Here is a 20,935-nt window from a genome sequence, read left to right as displayed (position 1 = left end):
ATATTATAAGAAAAATGTCTGTAAAATAGAATAGACAGTATAAGATTGTCGCTAAGTACTGTTTTTATATATCAAATTTAAATTTTTTTTTTTCGTACAATGATCTTTATTAAATAAAGAATTAAACATACTCAAAGTAGATGAAGATGACAATTCTTCATCGCAATTTTTTTTTGCCTTCATATAAAGTTTTGACAAAGTATAGTTAATATTAAGAATACTAATAAATATAAAAATTACTGTGCTCATATGCAAATCGAATAAAGACAAAAAAATAAAATGACTTCAGAGTAGCTACTTAAGCACAAACGTTTCTGCTGTTTTAATAATTATTTTTTTTGAAACTTAAATTAATTAACGAACTCACCATACCTTTGAATCCCATTTGATAGGTACTCCATATATTTGGGCCTCGATATGTTCCGCATATTTGTTAAATTTCTGAAATTTCTGTTTATATGTATTAGTTACATGGCAGTTTATGTGTATTAGTTATATGGCAGTTTATGTGTATTAGTTATATGGCAGTTTATGTGTATTAGTTATAGGGCAGTTTATGTGTATTAGTTATATGGCAGTTTATGTGTATTAGTTACATGGCAGTTTATATGTATTAGTTACATGACAGTTTATATGTATTAGTTATATGGCAGTTTATATGTATTAGTTATATGGCAGTTTATGTGTATTAGTTACATGGCAGTTTATGTGTATTAGTTACATGGCAGTTTATATGTATTAGTTACATGGCAGTTTATGTGTATTAATTACATGGCAGTTTATATGTATTGTTATATTTGCTTTAAGATGAAAGCTTTCGTTTATATTTATTTTAAACTTGTTAGTTTTTAAAAGGAAGATTATTATTAAGTCGATGCATAAAAATCAAATGCTGATAGATATTTATTTCAAATATTTTCATTTTCATTTCTTTTACTTATAATTTTAGCTTGTTCACGCTTATTTTAGAGTAAATAATTCTGCAAGCATATTTTTTTAAGCTATGATATTTTTAAACTTTTGATGGTTGCGTACTTTCTCATGATATGTTTGCATAGCTGATGAAGCAATAAATCTGTCCGAAATATATTAGTTTAAGACTTTGTTTATTAATGTGTAAGCAAACTTGATTCATCACATCAACAATTCTAGTAATTTTAGACCGGATAAATTTTATTTGAGGAACCCAAGATATATCACCATGATCAGTTTAAATATAGACGATTTTAAATTAAGCTTTCTCAAATACCACATAATCAATTGTAATGATTTTTATAATGATGCTTACATAATTAGTATTTTTGTGAGTGGATGTAGTTTTGTTTACTTTTTATTTGTTTTTGCAATGTCTAGTAAAGAGTCTGATAATCGAAAAAAAATAATTGAAATTTTACATAGAAACGCTATCGTTCTCATTTTCCATCATTTCAAAAGAAAAAAATCCAAAATAAACTATTGGAATTGTTTTAAAACGTTATAAGGAAAATAAAACTGTAAAAAAAAATTTGGAAGTGGTGGAAAATCAAGATTTATTTCAAAAAAGAATTTCCAACAAGATTTAGATAATGCTAAAACTTTAAATGCAGTAGATCTTTTGTTTAAAGAGAAATCAAAAAGGAAGATCTGAAAACATATTACAAGAAAAAAAAGTACCAAAAAGGTCGCTAGATGAAGAAATTAAGGCAATTGGACGAGCTAAAAATTTGCTTAAATCAATTACAAAAAAAACTTTATGTATTTTAGAAGACAATGAAACTTACTGTATAAAAGGTTGCTCGATGCTTCCAGGTAATTAATACTATTAATCAAGAATTCCCAAGATTCTTATACGGGTTTGTTTATTAAATAATTTATGATTTAAGATAAGATGAGGCAACTTGTGCGGCCGTGGCGCAGTGGTTAGAGCGCTTGCTATATCAGCAGGTTAGAGCGCTTGCTATATCAGCAGGAGATCCAGGTTCAAAACGAGCTCTGGACATATTCTCGCGTCACGGTAAGGAAGGTGGTGTGAACCTCCTGGTAAAATGCACCTCCGCGGTGCTCTGTGACAAGACCGTTAGGACTTCTTGGGACACCTAAAAAAAAAAGAAAAAAACTTAAGAGAAAAGTTTTCTTGATTTTTTTTATCTTTTATGAAACAATATAAAGTTTAAACGAGAGTTTGTTTTGCCTAAACCGAGTATTTTATTTAGTTTAATATTCCTATCTGCATATAGTTTATTGATATCATTGTTAGTAAGAGATATGTATCATCAGCAAACACGACCAAATTTATTTATTCGACCAAATTACCCAGGTGAAAGTAAGTTCTTTTCAATGTTCACAAAAAGGTTATTTACTTTTCGCAAATTTTTTGTAACCATTAATTATCATCCGTTTGTCATTCGTGTATGAAAATTTTGGTACAATGAATATTACTAAGATTAATATTCATTTCTTTTTCACCTTTTATAATAAATCCCATGCACGGCGATTTTTTTGGATTGATTTGTCTATCATCTTTTATGATATATCCCGTGTTTTTCATGTTTTTTTCGGTTTTTAAAAGTAAAAAACGAGTTAAAAACAAAAAATACTTTTTGAAAAAATAAAAAAAAAATAAAGTAGAAAATTTCTAATTTAATTTTTTAAAATATAAATTTTTGAAATAAAATGAAGGAGTTATACATGTATGTAACTATAACTTTACATGTTCATGTAAAGTTATGCCTCTATTTTTTAAATCTAGCGCTATGTATTTTTATTTTTGAAACTGTAGAATAACTGGGCGCCAGGTTATTAGAGAGTAGCATTGAGTTGAAGAAATGATCTTTTGTTTTTTAAAGACCATTCGTTTCCTTTATATTTTCATTTTAGCAACTCTTTGTTTAATTCTTTTTGTTTTAATTTAAAAGTTTTTTAAAAGAACTTCTATTCTCTTTATAAAATTAAACCGACCAAATTTTATAAAAAATATATTATACTTTAGCTTTAGATTTATAAATATTATAGATAACAATAAATTTTTGCATTTTTTTCTTTTGTTCTTTAATTAAATTCCCCCATATGTTATTAAACGTTTGTGTTATGTGTGCGTGTTTCTTTTTTTGCAATAACAAGTTCTTCTGCATAAAAAGTATTTTATGGAACAGATTTGAAGCTTGATATTCTGGACTTTTTTAAATATTATTTAAAAAAAGTATTAAAAAAAAGATATTTCTCTAAATATTATTTAAGTTTTTATTTTACTAATTACATGTTAATTACAATTTTATTAATTTTAGTGTAATTATATTCTTAGCAATATTCGTGCTACATTTATAGGACATAACTGTTGGATAAACAAAGAATATTTTTTTTTTTAGAACGCAAAAAACTCTTTAAAAACTAAAACCACGTAAGTTAATTAAAAAAGCATGTTTGTGTGGTTTTATTTTCGACAGTTACACTTTTTGTTAGAAGTTCTAACTTGTACGGTTGCAGATCAACTATATTCAACTAGATGCCAACATATACAAAATTACGTAATTGCAGATGCTACTTCGTCCACAAGGCTAACAAGTATTACCAGTGGAAATTATACAATTCAAGCCATAATAACCATTACTGGAAATACATTTTGTAGTATCGTAAGCCGGTCTGGTTTAGTTCGTCAATATGCAATTGAATATGCTCTTTATAACGCTTACAAAAAAATAAATAATTCACAGAGAGCAAAAATTGGTTTACGAATTGATGACGATTGTGCGAGTTTGCCGATCACAATGTCCAGGGGCATTGAACTAGCATCAATGTTGCGTGAAAGTTCTGTTTGTCAAAAAAGCTTTCTTCATTGTTCAAGGAAGAGTCAAGAAAGTCCCAACGATATACAAACTCCAATTGGATTAATTGGAACTTCACTAAGCCTCACAACTATACCTTTGGCTACTTTAACGTCGCTATATCGGATTCCTCAAATCAGCCCTGGGGCTAGCAGCAGTCTGCTGAGTAAAACTGATTTATACAAGTCTTTTTTACGAACTATTCCCTCAGATATAAATCAAGTGTCTGTAATGTTAGACATCATTGAAACCTTCCGCTGGAACTTTATCATAGCTGTAGGTTCTGATGATGATTATGGAAAGTTAGCTATATTTGAACTAGAAACAAGAGCTCGAATGAGAAATATTTGTATTACCGAAACTGTTTATGTGCCATTTAAGTCTCCAAATACTGAAAAGAGTGTCAAAAACCTAATGGAGCTTATTATCAATAAACCAAAGGCTAAAGTTGTTATTTTGTTTTTGTATGTTATTGATTTAGGCGATCTAATATTAAATGAAGCTAAAAAAAGAGGGGTACAAAGAATATGGTTGACTAGTGACGCATGGGTTACTGCGGCAGAAAGTTTAAATGTGACATTAAATAATCAAACGCATGGTATCATTTCAGTTTCGCCAAAGCGCTACGAGTTGCCAGAATTTGTTCAATTTATGGAAAATGAAATAAAGAGTAACTTTGTGTGTAACATGTGGCTAAAAAATTATCTAAAAAACAATTTCAATTGCGAGCCAAATAACATTTCGAGTAACAAAGAAACTTTGTTTGGTTATAATAACTGTTCAGTTGACGTTAAAAACGTTATGAAAGAACTATCTAGTCCCGTTGGCAAAATTACCAACCTTATTGATGCTGTAACTGCGCTTGTTCTTTCCATTTATAAGTTCCTTGAAATAAATTGTATAAAAGATAAAGACTGCTCTATTTCTGCTATTGCACCTCTAGATTTAAATGCTGTTGTCCGAAATATATCTTTTAAAAATAGCATGGGAGAAATTATTGAATTTGACCAATCAGGGGAACCAACATACGTCTTGTACACAATAGACAACTTACAGCTTTTAAATGGGCAATTAAAGTATATTTCGATTGGTAATTGGAGTAATAAACGCACAAAACGTCTTATGATAGAAAAAAGCATAGTAAAATGGCCTTTTTGGTTTAAGAGACAACCAGAACAAGATTACCCAAACTCTAGATGTAGTGAAGACTGCAGAAAAGGGCAATTTTATACAGCAAAAACAGGTTGTTGTTGGATTTGCGAAAATTGTGCAAACAACCATTATAGTGATACAGTAATGGCTAACAAATGCTTACCTTGTGAAGCAGGTTATTATACGCGGGATCATACGACATGTTTAGTCACACGTACGTATTGGCGAAGCTATAATGACGCAGAAGGAGCCGCCTTAGTTATTGCTAATAGTATAGGTCTATTATTAACAATCTTGTTTGGCTTTATTCTTCATAAATTTAGCCATTTAATTATAACAGATGAACCATCTCCGCATATGATCTCTTTTGGGTGTATTATTTTGGTTTTAACATTTTCTTTTGGATTTTTGAATGTTGTGGAACCATCTTTTTATTTGTGTAAAGCAAAGAGCGCTGGTTTTCAATTTTTGTTTATGACCATTTCTTCATTTTTACTAATAAAGACTAAGTTAATAGCGGAATTCCTCAAACGTAAATCTAAATTTCAACTATTTGCTTCACAAATGCTGCTTGTTGCCTTTTTATTGCTCGTACAAATATGCATAATTACTGCGTATTTCGTAATTGATTCAGGAGAAGCTGCTGTTAAAAATCAACCAGTTAACAATGGCTCTTTGTTAGAAAAAACTTGCAATGTAGAATTGACACCAACAAAACTTGTCTCTATTTTACTTCCAATTATTTTACTGACAATTTCGACAATTTTTGCTTTTCGCGATCGGAATAGTAGACATACACTTTACGAGCCTAAATTTTTATGTTTTGCTTGCGCTGCTTTGAGCATTATAACGGCAGCTTTTTTATCAACTTTTAAGCTTCTAAATGGAAATTTAAAGACTCTGGTTTTGGCATTTTCGGCAAATGTTTCTGGCTTCATTTTAATGATCTGCTTTATTTTACCAAAAATATATCTAGCACAAACTCGTTTTTTTAACATATCCTCATTAAGAAATGTTTTGTCGCCATTTCCTACATCTGAAAATGAAATTAAAATGCAAAAAAATACTATAGCCAATAACAACAATGTTGTGCCAAACGAAAATAATATATTACCGAAAAAAAAACTTAATGAAAACAATGTATTACCAAAAAACAGTTTCGAACTTCTGAACAAAAATGTTGTATCAAACAACTTCAATACTTAATTTTATATTTTTGGCAAAATTTTTGTTAGCAAATTATGTTAATATATTACAACTTACGCTTTTTTTCTGATGCACATTCAAAATGCTTTACTTACAAAAGTTTATTGATTCAGGTATAGTCCGCGGCGCTTAACCCTTAAACCTATAGTTTCAGACGACATGAGATTTTACTGCAACTATTCTCAAATAATTTGTTTGTTTTGCATAAAATGAAAAAATAAATAAATTAAAATGAAATAAACAAAATATATACTATATTAAAAAAATATAGTAAAACAAAAGCAAAATTATATGTCAACATTTATTTAAAAAGATAAAAAACGTCGTTAGAGTGAATAAACCGATTGAATAATCAATATATTATGACAGAGAAATTCATAAAAACGATTTAAAAATTGTTTAAATTAATCCCAATACCAAATACTTTCAAGTAATTTTAATATTTCAAATTCATAAAATTATCTTAGCATTTAAAAATTGTAAAATGTGTAACCCCTCAAATTGAGGGGGGGGGGGGGTCAAACTGTATATGGTCATAACTTTTAAACGCCAAGAGATTATTGTATGCATTTATCGATGAATGTAAATTTAGTTGAAAATAATTAAAAAAATATTTTATCAACTTGTTGCTTTCACATTTGGGGCAGGTATCGCAAAAATATTATTTCTTTTTGTTCCCAGGCTCCAATCTGCCCCTTCAAATAAAATACAAATTGCAAAAACAATAATAAATTACAATTAGCAATAACAACAAATGTGAAATAACTATATAATAATAATACTGTCATAATTTTCTTTTTTTACAAAAAGTTTACGTAAGTTATTTATTATTAATGAATGATATATAAAAGCATTTAGAAACAAACCAAAGCAAAAGTCTCAAAAAGAAGCAAATAAAATCTGGTCTTAATCAAACATTGAATAAAATCTGAGATTTTAAAAGTGCAAAATAACATCCAAGTTTAATGTAAAAATTAGAAAAAAAAATTAGAAAAGCAAATTAAACAAATTGAACTCAGAAAAAAAATTGGTGTTTGATCCGACCGGACAAAATTGTCAAATATTAATACGCCAAAAAACCTTGTGGCCAAATCTAAAGTACTTCTAATAATGTGAATGATATTGCTTCAGCAATTAAAAAAATTGTTGAGAATAAAAAAAGATTACGAAAATACTTTAGTTTGCCAAAGGTTTTAATAAAAAACTTTATTTTTATTTTTTGAATTTTTTATTTTACAAAAATATAATTCATATCTAATGGAAAAAAGATATTGAAACCTGCTGCCGCAAAAGGGCTAGCAAATATGACGGAAAAAGCAGAAATTTTTGTACAAAAAAAAACTTTTTAAATCGAAAATTTCTCGTACTTCGTCAAAAAGTCTTCACTGAAAAAAAAACTTCACTTAACCACCTTAAATAGCAACTAGATTAAAATGAAAAAGTAAAAAAAAGATCCAGATTTGGAAAAAAATTGTAGAATTAAAAATTCAGAACCAATAAGTTAACCGCTAGCATGTAATTAGGACAGTTTAGTTAAAACAATTATTAAACAATTTAGATAATGTCATAAAAGGGTTTGCTTTTGATGATAAAATAAGAACTGAAGGTTATCGAACAGTAAAAACATTAAATAACATCGTTAAGGAATTAAAAAAGCATGAATTAAAAATGTCATGGTTACAACCTTTAAGTCAGGAGTTACTTATTTATTATCTTGGATGTGATTAAGATGCATTTGGGTGCAATTTTTACATGGATGTAATTAAGATTACATACAATATATTAAGATTACATCCAAGTCGATAATTAAGTAAAGATGGAGAAAGTTAAAACTGTACCTATTAAACTAGTAAAAGCACAAAATTCCGAGCATAAGTCTCAAACAGACACAAAGTTTATCAAATCAACCATTAGTGCCCTTGAAGAACGTGCTGAAGTCCTTGACAAGTTACATTTTACTCACAGGATAACAAACTCATGGTGCTCATTGAATTGGCATCTGCAAACAATCAAGCACTGTTGATGAGGCATATAGAGTACAAGATAATGAAAAAATTTGTGTTTTTTAAGTATAACATCCGATCTGTATATATACGGAAATATGTTATTGAAGCCTTTGTTTATAGACTAGTTATAAATTACAAAATATTTTAGGTGTTTGATTCAAAAGAAATTTTCCGGTGCTCAAAACCGCGCTAAAGCTTCTAAAAAAGTAGCAGAAGATGCACAAAAGTAGACTGACTTTAGAGGATATGGGATTTATAACCAAAACACAGACCAAAGAAAATGCCTCTACTCCGAACATTTAATGAAGCCCTCCAGTAAGTTAACTATTTTTTGTATCTTTTTTTGGTCTAACAACCTCTGGTATTTTAATCTTTGTTTTTATTATTGACTTTTTTCCTTAAGGATCCCTGTAATAATGACCATGACTCCCAGTCAATTATGAGAGGCAAAAGCAACCAATGAGCTCCTTTTTCAAGATCATCTGCTGCATTATATTTGAGTGATTTGGAAGACTTTGGAATTTTAAAGTGACTTATCAGAGTCAGAAGGTGGAACTTTATTCAACAGGGGAGAACGTGATGTTCAACCTGACTTGGTAATAATTAATGTAAACCCCTCTTTATGGTCAGTTGTTTAGAGTCTAAAAAGAGATTGAGATGTAATTTTTTTAAACGAACCCTATTCATATTTTTTGAAACAACAACATTATTAACTCCATTCTAAAAAGAGAATCTTTCCTTTGAAAGTATTTTATCAATTTTTGCCTAATAAGTTAAAATTAGAAAAAGATATTATGGTTTGAAACTCAAATATCGAAGCTTTCCCTTGCTCTCTCTTAGGCATGAAAGCAGTATTCAAAATCATAAACTTTCTATGACAAGACGGAGCTCTTGTAACGACGCGACCAAACCACTTGCCAAAAGGCCGAGAGAAATGTTGGCAGCTCTTAAACATGGGATGAAAAACATGGATATGACTATTTTTCCGTACATAAGCATCATGCTCCAGATTTTCAACACTATTCCTGTGTCAGTTGCTGAATGTAAACGATCGCTTAGTAAACCGAAAATTGTAAAAAACTTTTTCTATTCGACCATGGGCCAGGATTGCGTTACTGATTATTAGATTATAACAATTGAAGAAGATTTAGTTAAAAGGTGAGCTATGACAATGCCATCGATATTTGGGTGGCCAGAAAAACTTAAAAATGTATTTTTAAGCGCCTTATATAACTTTTGTCGAAGATTGTTGATTAACTTTTAGTTTATTTGGTATTAAAACTAATACTTTGATTCATATGTCAGTATATATATATATATATATATATATATATATATATATATATATATATATATATATATATATATATATATATATATATATATATTATGTTTTGAGACCAATGATTTTTTTCGGGCAACCCTTCAAATAGCTTATTTTCGTGTAAGCGACTTGTGCTGACGTAACAAGTAAGTAACAGTGCTGACAGACAGATCAAGTTTTAAATTTTGAGCAATTTGTTCTTTAATTTTTGGTGCGCCAACAAAAGGATTCAGCTTAGCAATACGGGCAATGGCTGCGTCTTCTCTGGGGGTTGTCTTTCGTTTGCGAGACTTGCGTTTTTTGTTGCTTAATGAACCAGTATCGTTAAGTAAATTAATAGCATCGATAACTTTCTTACGAGAACAACTAAATCTTCGAGCTGTTTCAGAATTGTTTGAATCTAGATCTCGAAATGCCTGTACTTGTCGTCGAAAGACATCTGTTCCATGTTTACCTCGTCCCATAGTTGATAGATAATGAATTTTTTTTTTTTTTTTTGCCAAATGAATTACAAGATTATTCTTTAAATACTGAATAGAATGATTATCTTTTGAGATAATAAAAGAAATTAAGTTTTTTTTTAAATAAAAAGTAGGTGTGCTATTTAAAATGACCATTAAAAGGTAAACACGACCGCTTAAATGCTCAAAACAAGCAATTTTGATAGCTATAAATGTCAAATGAGTATTTCCGTTCCAAAAGGTGAACATTGTTGATGCTATAAAAAATAACAGCAATTGCTATAAATACAAAAAAGTTGGCATCAAAAAGTAAAACCAACTGGTCATGAAAGTGTGCTATTTATGTTGTCACCACTGTATATATACATATATACACATATATATTTTTGGGTGGGTCAAAAAATAACTTTTTTTTTAATTTCAGTTTTCAGTGTACAGTTTTCAGATTGTTGTAATGATCATTTCTTGTCTTGCGCAATTGTTTGAAAATTTTATATAACAAACTTATTGGACGTTTTTTATGTTATTTGACGTTACAGTATAATTTTTTCCGCGTTATTTATTTGTAAAGATTCATATCAAGTTCTTGCAAGTACTTTTAATAGTATCACGGAATGCTACTGCCAATCTTAATTTTGGACAGCCAACAAGGTTTAATGAATCGATGACTCCTACTAAAGCTAATGTGTTCTGTCACTCTATGTTTTTGCGACAAGAGGAGAACGTTAACGGAGCACCAAGAGAGGCATTGGCAGTGTTGTGTCAAAAAATTTCTGAAAACTTTTGTTGAGTATGGGACAAATTTTTATTTCCGACCATAAGTCACAAAGAAATCTGTCTTAAGGTTCAGCGCCTCCTAGAAACGGCTCAACTTCTGAACAAAACTCCTGCTAACAGAAAAGAAAGTGACAAATTCCGAAAAGATAAAGAAAACTTTGATGAAATGTTTGACATTTGCTCATGCACGTGCTACGACAGAGCTATTGACCGCAAAGATTGTAAATGCGACATAAAAATACCTGTTTTAGAATGGGAAGATTTTATTGTGCAGAAGAAGAGAACAAACCAATTAGAATTTATTGATAAAATTGTTTCAGCAAAAAGGAAAAGAACTTATGAGAAGAAATAAAAGTTAAAAAAGCGTGCTGAACAAGAACAAGATTGGGACAACTTCCAACGTTAACATTGAAACCACTTTTAAAGAAACCTCTTTTGAAAGTAATAGCAGTAGCTCAGAAGAAGAATTCCTTTCCAGTGATTAAATGGAAAGTTTGGGAAACAAAAGTTAAAGCTCTACAAAGAGAATAAAATAGTTTTGAAGTAATTGGATTTGATGGAAGAGTTGATAAAACTTTACCCAAGAATGTTTCCGTCAGAGAAGAGCACTATGTTCTTGTTAGTTACCCGCTAGGCCGATACATTGACCATGTAACTCCGGAAAACGGGAAAGCTGTCAGCACTGCTAAATAAAATATTTCATGTGTTATAAAAACATTAGCACAGAAACAATAAAAGCAATATTATGTAATGAAACTTCTGTGAACACTGGTAGAATCAGTGGAGTATTTAAATGAATTGAATTGTTTATTGAACGACCATTACAGTGGTATATATGCTTATTGCATATGAATGAACTGCTTTTTCGACATATATTTTCTGAAATAGATGGTCTAAGTAGTGGACCAACAAATCTTTGTGTTGTCCGATAGGAAAACAGCTACTTAAGGATTTGACTAAAAGACCAATTTTCCAGACCAGAATAAAAATTACCTGCGCACATTAACAACATAACTATCTTTATCATGCCATATGCGCAATAAATTTCTCCCGGTGTTTTTATGTATTTAGAAATTTAAACTTTTTAAAAGATTCTCATTTTTTTCTTTGTTATAGTATATATTATCTTTATATATTTAATATATACAATATCTATTGAACTTCAAAAATGTTTTACTTTGCATTTTAAAAAATCGAAAAAGATTTAAAAAAAAAATGTCCAAGAGCTAGTTTTTTAACCACGGGGATACACTTCAGAAATATTGTGAACTTACCACTTCGGCCACTAAGACGTATTATTTGTTAATACTATTTAATGAACGAAATACTTTTTAAAACGGTAAATAAAAATTTTTAGTGATGTTGCCTCAATGCAGTTTTTAAGTGAAAGTAAAACTGTAAAACTTGATATATGTTTTAATATTACATAAATTGAAGTTTAAATAAGTGAGATATTTGCATTCACTTTCTTCCACATTTTATTATAAAAACAGTGCTGCGAGTTGTTACTCATTTATTACGAATGAATAACGGGAGCAGCAGCAGCTGCATTAAGCTCAGTATTAAAGCATTATTGTATAGGATAACACTAATATATTCTGTCAAACTTAATCTCAAAAGAGTTTAACAAATGTTTCACATATGTTTATCCAAAACTTGCCAATAAAATAATATCAACATCAGAATCAATTAAAATCTACCTAAAGTTCTCAAATGACAAAATATTATACGACAATCAACTTAGCAACTAAGAACTCGAAATATGTTATTCTTCTTTGGAAAAAAAATAAATCCCTAGGATATGATGAAATCTCTAGAAAGTCTAGTTTGAGAAAAGGTGCCTAAGATAGCATACTTAACTTTGAAGCTTTATTATTCAGTATCCTTATGACCGAGAATAAAAGTTTTGATATAGATACATTCCTTGTTACATGTAGAACAATAATATCCCTTGGAGTTTTCAATATCCTTTGAAGTTTTGTTTTTTTATTGGATATTTAAAAAAACAAAAGCAGAAGTATGCCATCATATGCAACAACTGCTCCTATGGTAGCATAGGGGATGATGGGGTTGGTAAGCATCAAGAGTAACTCGACGATTTCATTTAACTTTAGAGTCTTCCCTCAGAATCGCCAGAAATTACGCGTAAGATTACGCGTATTCTAATTTACCAATTCATGCTAGCTTTTCTAATTTTCCATTTCGTGCAGAATTTCACGCATGCGCATAAGAGATATTGCGTTTTATGTACTTTTTGAACCAAAAACTTTTTACTGAAGTAAATATTTCTTTTTACTTCACTAACAAATAAGTTGTTTTTATGAAGAAAAAAAGGTTTTCCTAACTCGTCAGTATTTCAACACACCCAACTTGTCACTATGCCATCATATGATTGAGTCATCATTTTCATTTAAACAAGCTGGGTCTGCCTTGTTCAAAAGATAAAATTAAAATAAGTATTCCACTTAATGAACAAAACTTATATACAAAATGCATGATAATTTCATTTTTGAACAGTTAATAATAAAATCACAAACTTAAATATATAAAAGGATTAAAAATACAACAGCACATCCCAAAATAAATTTAAACTAAACTCATGTTAACGCTGATGAGTGCAAGTGATCTAATGACTCCAAAACGGTATTTTTTAAATTCTCTATTAGAGGTAGTAAATATAATATATAAGAAAAGTTTCTTTAAATATTTAAAAAAACCTGAAGCAAAAAAAATATCCACTAAAGCTCTTGTTTGGACATAAGTCTGACAGGAATTTAAATGAAAAATATAATCTAAGATCAAATTGACAGGGACGACGACATGGGTTTCAAAGTAGAGGGGCACAATCGTCAATTTCTAAAAAAAGTCCTCTACACCTAGAAATTTCATTAAAAAAAAAGGTCCTTTAGAAAAATGTGTGTGGGGGGGGGGGGGGATTAAATTTATAGTTTTTATTTCACTGTGTCGTCAACTCTGAGTGAAATAAAAACTATAAATTGCCTTGGAAATTTAATAAACACTCAGAATATTGTATATTTATCAAAGACTGCTAACCAATTTTCAGACAGAGTATCATATATGATGCAATTTAAATAAGGATAGTAACACGCACTATTATTTCAACGATATATTTTAATAGGATATATTGTTAAAAGTTATTTTTTGAAGATTATCTATTAAATTTTCAAATTCTCTTGTATAGACTATAGTTTTATTCTAAACCAACAAGATTGCAATGGGATGCATTAAACGCTGTTCTGATATGTTCTTTAGCTAAAATATGATCATAAAATCTGGAAAAATTAAGAATAAAAAATTCAAACGGGTAAATCTATATCACTTTTATGTTATAAAGTTAGTTTAAAGCTTTCTCAAGTTTTTTAATAATATGTAAATTTGTTATATGTATTTGTACCTAATATGATAGCATGTGTTAACGGTATATTTATGTAAACATAAGTTTATTTATTATTATGCAAATTTTCAAAGTTACTAATTTTTGTTTTGATTTATGTGACACTTCATAGTATTGTATTGGTCCAGCAAAAAGAGTTCATAGGCTTCATATTTCTGTTCAAACTGATCCTGTGGACATTGACCAACTGTTGATAGTATTTGTCCTTGTTGTAAACTTTAAGGTAAGCATTTACATATATAAAATGTGAAAAATGTAATAATGGATTTTGTCCCTAATAAAGTAATCTATCGTTCTTAATACTATTTTTTGTTTATGCCTAATCTTTTGTTTGTATAACTAATTTGTCAAAATAGATCATTTCTGCATAGTTTTTTAAATATTTTTATAACTTTATATATTTTTTATATTGTATCATGTATGCATGCTTTATCATATATGGTTTTGAAAATCATATAAAGTCATTTTTTTTAAGCAAGATTTTGTTTCACAAAAGAAAATTTGTTTTTTCTCCATAAAATCTACATAATAAAAAAAATATTTTTGTTTTAAATGTAAATTCATGCAGTAAGGGAAATATAAATTAAATTGGTTTAAGTTTCAAACAAAACAAAAAACTTTTTTTAAATTTGATGATCATAAGAAAAATTTTCGTTTTTCCTTTTTTTAATAAATTTAATTTTGTTCAATTATTTTAACGGTAACTGTCATATTATTATTAATTTTTTATACGAGCTTTATGATATATTATTTTAACTTTTTAAAAGGGGCTCCATGAAAAGATTGCGATAACGTAATGCAATCCTTATCTTCATTGAGTCCCTGCAAAGCCTTCCATTTTGTTTGCAATTTTAGAAGTCCTGACATAGCAATTGAAAAAAAGAAAAAAAAAGAAAGGTCAAAAATCAAAAATAATATAAAATCATCAATCAATCAGAAAATTCTACTTCTGAATCTTCAGATAGTGAACATTTGGTACCACTTCTTTCACCACCTCCACGTCGACAGTCAACATCCACCACTTCCACAGATTGAATTGATAAACCTTCGCCAGATAGTTCTAGCACAAGCATCACATCTGCAATTCGTAAGTTATGCATTTAACTTTATAATTTGTTATAATTTCAGTTTACTTTTCCATTTTCTTTTCATTTATCTCTCTCTGAATATGTGCATTGTAAAAGTAATAAAATAAAAAAGCAAGAAGAATATAAGTGAGACCTTAGCTATAGAAGCAAGGGTAGACTGACTCGTTTCATTAAGATGACATGGTGAGTGCTGTCATTTGGTTCAAGAGATAAAAAGTTTGTAGTATTGTAGTTTAATTCTACTAATTGTAGATGTAGCTAAAAAATAACTTATATAGAGCAACCTCACTATGGATTTCTCTAGAAAATTAAACTATTTCAATAAATAGTCTAAAGATGTTCGGAAATCTTTTTTTTGTAAAATTAGTCAAAAATAATAATTTTTTTTTTTTTTTAAACTTTAACGTCGAAACGAGGTAATTTTTTGTACTTATTGTCATTTATTTTATTAATTTCCAGAATTAATTAATTGTCATATATAGTTGTAACTTGATTTAAACTTTTTTAGTTCACGGTGTGAATGTTTGTGTGAATTGTCTGACACAATTTTAATTAGTTTATATATTTTATAAAACTGTTGCAAAAATTCCACTAAAAATAAAAAAAAATTTAAAAAAAAGTAAAAAAAAAAAATTAACTCTTCCCCATTACATTTAATCGACAAGTAAGAAAAGCTTTTTTTTTTTTTTAACTAAAAGTAATCACGATCTCAATCAAGAGGAGTTTTTGCCAAAATCATAAAATACAAAATAAAAGTATATATATATATAGGCCCGCCGCGACCTTTTGTGACGCGGCGGGCCTGTATTATTTTCTGATTGAAATAACAAGCTGTCATAGTTTATTGCTTGAAGCGCTTCAAGGTAAACTCAAATGACTGAATCCATTTCTCCAAAGATTTTACGTCACTCAATAGATCAGCAGTTAAATCAAGATCCCGAAGTTTCTGCAAAGAAAGAAGGATTTCTTTGGGTCGATTAACCAACGACTTCACAGCCTCAATGCGTGCACTCCATCGGGTTTGTGAGGTTTAATGAAGAAACAAACCAGTCGTCTTGGTCAAGATTTTCCATCGTATACGACTTCCACTAAAAAGATTGTAGAGTAACTGAATCCGGCCAAAATAGTTCTTCATTTCTACAGAAGATTCAAGGGAATGAGCGCCAGCTAGGTTAAGATTATAAGCGCTTCATGGTATGTAGAAAGCTTGAGGAATTCTCTGAAGAATAATCGCTTGTACTTCTTTGTACACACCAGACATGTTCGCACCGTTGTCGTATTCTTGACCTCGACAGTTCTTCAGATAGATGTCATTTTGATCCAAGACATCCATAATTAGCTTGGCAATATCCACACCTTCCTTTTTTTCGAGATTTTCAACCCTAGGAATCCGCTCCTAGCGCACTATCCATCTTTTATCAATACCATAGTAGACAAAGCGGAGAACAAATGCAATTTTCTCAGTATGATAGACGTCAGGTGTTCCATTGACAAGAATGGAATAGTAAATTGCCATATGCACCTCTTTAATGATTGCATCTTTGATAATTCTTCCGCACTCTTTTATAAATTCATTTTGAGAACTCCAACCCAAACAATAGGCAACACTTTGTTTACCTTCTTTTTGGCAGCGAGAAACCTCTTCTAAATGTAACTGAAGGGTCTTGTTGTGCTTTGCGAGTAGCTCAAGAGTTGCAAGATAACTGCCGTAATCGTCATCACCGGTCACTTTTGATGAGCCTAAAACAACGATTTTAATTACACATATAAATTATGACTTTCTGTTTAATTATAGTAAAAAAAAATTATTACATAAATATAAATATAATAATTAACGTTCACATATATACCTCTGAAGCTAAGGTTGCATCATGCTAAGAAGAGAATTACATCTAAGAAGCACTTTAAAATTTCACGCCACCTAGCTGCCTCGTTTCTAATAGAATTTTCTAAACTTGAATCAAGCCCACACTGATTTCCCAAGCTTTCCAGCACTGTTTTCCACTTAATAGAATAGTCGCGACGTCGAGGATTGTTTTGGTGGCTTTTTTCTCCAGTTTCCATTGATGCCACCATTTCAACGTAGATGTGAATGATTACCAGCGTCGGGAAGGTGGGGTGGGGTGGGGGGTCGGGCTAAAGGAACTTTTTTTTTTTTTTTTTTAGAAAATTCAGGAAATAGAGAACTTTTTTTAGAAATTGACTATTGTGTTTCTCCACTTCGTAACCCGTGTCGTCGGCCATGTTCACAAAGATATTTAAAAGAATCTTTGCAAAGCAAAATTTACCAAAATATTGTTTTCATTTTCAACTCTTGTTGCCAACATTGCCGACGTGCTACTTGAAGGAGGAAGTGGTTCTTCTGAGTTCAACAAAATTTCTCATTTGCAAGACTTATTTGCAAAGCTACCCTATACAAAATGAAGTAAAATATTCAAAATTGTCTTGATTTATATAATAGAAGTATAATGGGAAAAATATATGAAAAAAAAGGTTATGATTAGATAAATAAACTTACTAATTTAAAAGTTTGACGTGTCTGAGAGGAATTTGTAGAAATCAATCTGGAAACTGTAGGCCGTCTTTTTTTTAACTTGTATACCACAATCATTGAGTGAACATTTATTTTTTTGCTCATTTGCTGTCCTGTTCGTCGCATTTTTTTGTTTTGAAAGCCAGAATCTTTTTCTTTGAAACTGAACATGTTTTGATTTTAAGAAACAGAAAAATTCAAATATTGAACTTGAATGAAAACTATTTTTATGATACTTAGCGAATCTATATTAAATCTTATAATCGCAATTATACAATATATATATATATATATATATATATATATATATATATATATATATATATATATATATATATATATATATATATATATATATATATATAAATTTATATAAATATATATATATAGATATACACACAAATTTATTTATATATATACAAATTTATATATTATATAATAATATAATATATTATATAATAATATATATAAATAATAAAATATATAATAAATATAATATATTATATAATAATATAATATATTATATATATATATATATATAATATATTATATATATAATATATTATATATACATATATATATATATATATATATATATATATATATATATATATATATATATATATATAATATATTATATTATGTATACAAATTTATTAATATATATATATATATATATATATATATATATATATATACAAATTTATATATATATACAAATATTTAAACAAAAATATATATTCAAATACATATATATAAATATACATACAAATAATATTATATATATATAATAATAAATAATAATAAATATATATATAAATTTGTTCAATAAATTCAGATTTTTTAGAGCGTATTTTTTCACGATCAGGCACGCTCAGCATGCAGAGCCTAAACAAACGCTCATTGGACATGATTGATCGTAACCAAGTCTTCACGCGCCGCAATGACCTAAATGATCTTTCTACAGTACATGTTGTTTGCAGTGTTATTAAAATGAGCAAAGCTTCACGAACTGCATGGTAGAACACAGTCCTTAGTAAATCTGTGAATTCGTTTATTGTGTTTTGAAAAGATTGAATGGCCCAAAAAGCAAACCAATCCAATCCATCACCGATAGGTGGTTGTCTTGAAACCACTGCTTAACTACTTTAGCAGTGTGTTTCGGATCGTTGTCTTGCTGAAAAACCCAATTTATTGGCATACTCCATTCAGCATTAGGTAACATAACATCTTTCAGGATATTTTTATACGTGAAACGGTCCATTATTCCATCGTTTCGATGTATTGGACCTAGACCGTTAGCAGAAAAACACCCCCAGACCATTACATTGCCTCCACTATGCTTCGCGGTCTTATGGCAGTAACGTAAATCGAGGCGTTTTCCGGCCGGTTGACGTACACGGCAAATGCCATCGCTCCCAATGATGTTGAACTTCGATTCATCACTGAACCGGACAGTTAGCCATTTCTGCACATTCCAGTCAATATGAGATGTAGCAAACAGGAGTCTTTTCTTCTGGTTTTTTAGTGAAATCAGCGGTTTCTTTGGAGGGCGTAGAGAAAACAATCCGGCTTCAACAGCACGTCGTCTGATTGTTCGGTCCGATACAGGCAGCTCTAATTGCTTTTGTATCTCGACTGATGATATCCAGGGATCCTTCTTGAAGGATCTGACGATCATAGAATCCTCTCCAGAAATGGTGGAACGCGGTCTTCCACCTTTGTTATCTGCTGCCAACTTCCCCGTAGAACGATATTTGGAACATAGTCTTGATACGGTCCATTTTTTCACGCGATATTTATCACAAATACTTTTTTGTGACATTCCACTTATGTAATCGCCAATAATTTTCTTTCTTAGTTCCAATCCAAGACTGTCGGGAGCCATTTTTGCACTTGAAGTCATAAAAATAATAAAAATAAATAATCACGCTTCTCAAGGTTTACCGTGTTACATTTACCTTGTGATGATACAATAATGCTCTGTGGAACACAACGTCTTGGTTGGATGTGGACTGTATTGATGTAATGAAACACTTGTTGCATTTCACTTCTTGTATTGATGTTCTTCGATAAAACACTTTAATAAAACTCACTTCGATAAACTGTCTTGATAATACTGACTTATTGACTTCCATATACTGACTGAATTACATGTCGATTTACATGTCTTTTATATAGTAAAATGAACCTGTGTGAACCTGTTCTGGAAGATTCTAGATGCTTCTTTTCGAAGCTTCTGGAAGCTTCTGGATGCTTCTGAACGTTTCTGGATATTTCTGGATGCTACTGGATGCTTCTGCATGCTTCTTCTGGAAACTTCTGAAAGCTTCTGCATGCTTCTGGAAACTTCTGGAAACTTCTGGATACTTCCTTTAATTATTAAAAAACTTCCGTGACGTTGACACGGACCAGACTTAAGAAAATGAAACAAAGCAAAAAAGTTGCACGTGTTTTGTCCGCTACAAAATGGCACTTGTCAACGAAATTCTGCCTGTGTGCTGTCACCTGTCAACTGATTGCTCATGTCATGGTATGCTATGACTCCAGACTCCTGAACTGTTTGCTGTGGTAGTATAGTTCGTTTCGTTTTTAAGATATGTAAAATTAGGAACACTTTTTAGCATTGTTCGATGTTGGTTGCAAATGTTTTGTCCAATACTGTACATAGCCTGGCAAAAGTATTCCTCGACATTTGTACCCGTTGCTCCACAATTGTTTCGGTATAACTGCCTTGAACATTGCCTTGGTGGTGTTAGTTGAATGTTCAACTTTCCAGTCAACTGGAAAGTTGAACATTCAACTTTTCAGTTTACATGCATTTCAGTGCATATATCTACTCTCTTGTAGATATCTGCACTAAAATGCATATCTGCCTTGTTACGGTGTAGATTTATAACCAAGAGCGATTCGTGAATGTGCCTCTGTACTTGTGGAAGGTCTAGTTGAATGGCTTGAAGTGCTTGAGTACAGGGTTCCAGGATAGTTGAGTAAAATGAAATGATAATTAGTCCAAATAAAAAAGTTGTTGAGCTGGATGCTAACAACAACTGATGTGCCGATTGACGTGTGTTTCCGTTTGCTTCGTTAGACAACACATCCAACTGGGTAAATATTTGGTCAAAATTACCACAAAACACTCGTATGCTCTTATACTTTGCAGTCCATTGAGT

At 30.0% G+C, this 20,935-nt stretch overlaps 1 protein-coding gene and 1 long non-coding RNA gene across 2 annotated transcripts; one reads left to right on the top strand and one right to left on the bottom strand.

Moving 5' to 3' along the window:
• The first annotated feature begins 3,100 nt into the window (after positions 1 to 3,100).
• On the top strand, positions 3,101 to 6,210 carry LOC100215462 (metabotropic glutamate receptor 3). The gene has a single exon (XM_065790633.1). It carries the CDS (start codon positions 3,396 to 3,398, stop codon positions 6,156 to 6,158), a length of 2,763 nt encoding a protein of 920 aa, XP_065646705.1. The 5' UTR covers positions 3,101 to 3,395; the 3' UTR covers positions 6,159 to 6,210.
• Positions 6,211 to 15,938: 9,728 nt separating this feature from the next.
• On the bottom strand, positions 15,939 to 17,925 carry LOC136076887 (uncharacterized). Its single transcript, XR_010636657.1, has 3 exons — positions 17,748 to 17,925; positions 17,080 to 17,640; positions 15,939 to 16,969 (listed from the first exon to the last, which is right to left on the bottom strand). It is a non-coding gene; the product is annotated as an uncharacterized LOC136076887 (long non-coding RNA).
• Between the last annotated feature and the right edge of the window lie 3,010 nt (positions 17,926 to 20,935).

This window comes from Hydra vulgaris, chromosome 02 (genome assembly GCF_038396675.1).
Source record: "Hydra vulgaris chromosome 02, alternate assembly HydraT2T_AEP".
Classification (NCBI taxonomy): Eukaryota; Metazoa; Cnidaria; class Hydrozoa; order Anthoathecata; family Hydridae; genus Hydra; species Hydra vulgaris.
Note: the sequence above shows the minus strand (reverse complement) of the source record. Positions and strands in the feature narration are given on the sequence as shown.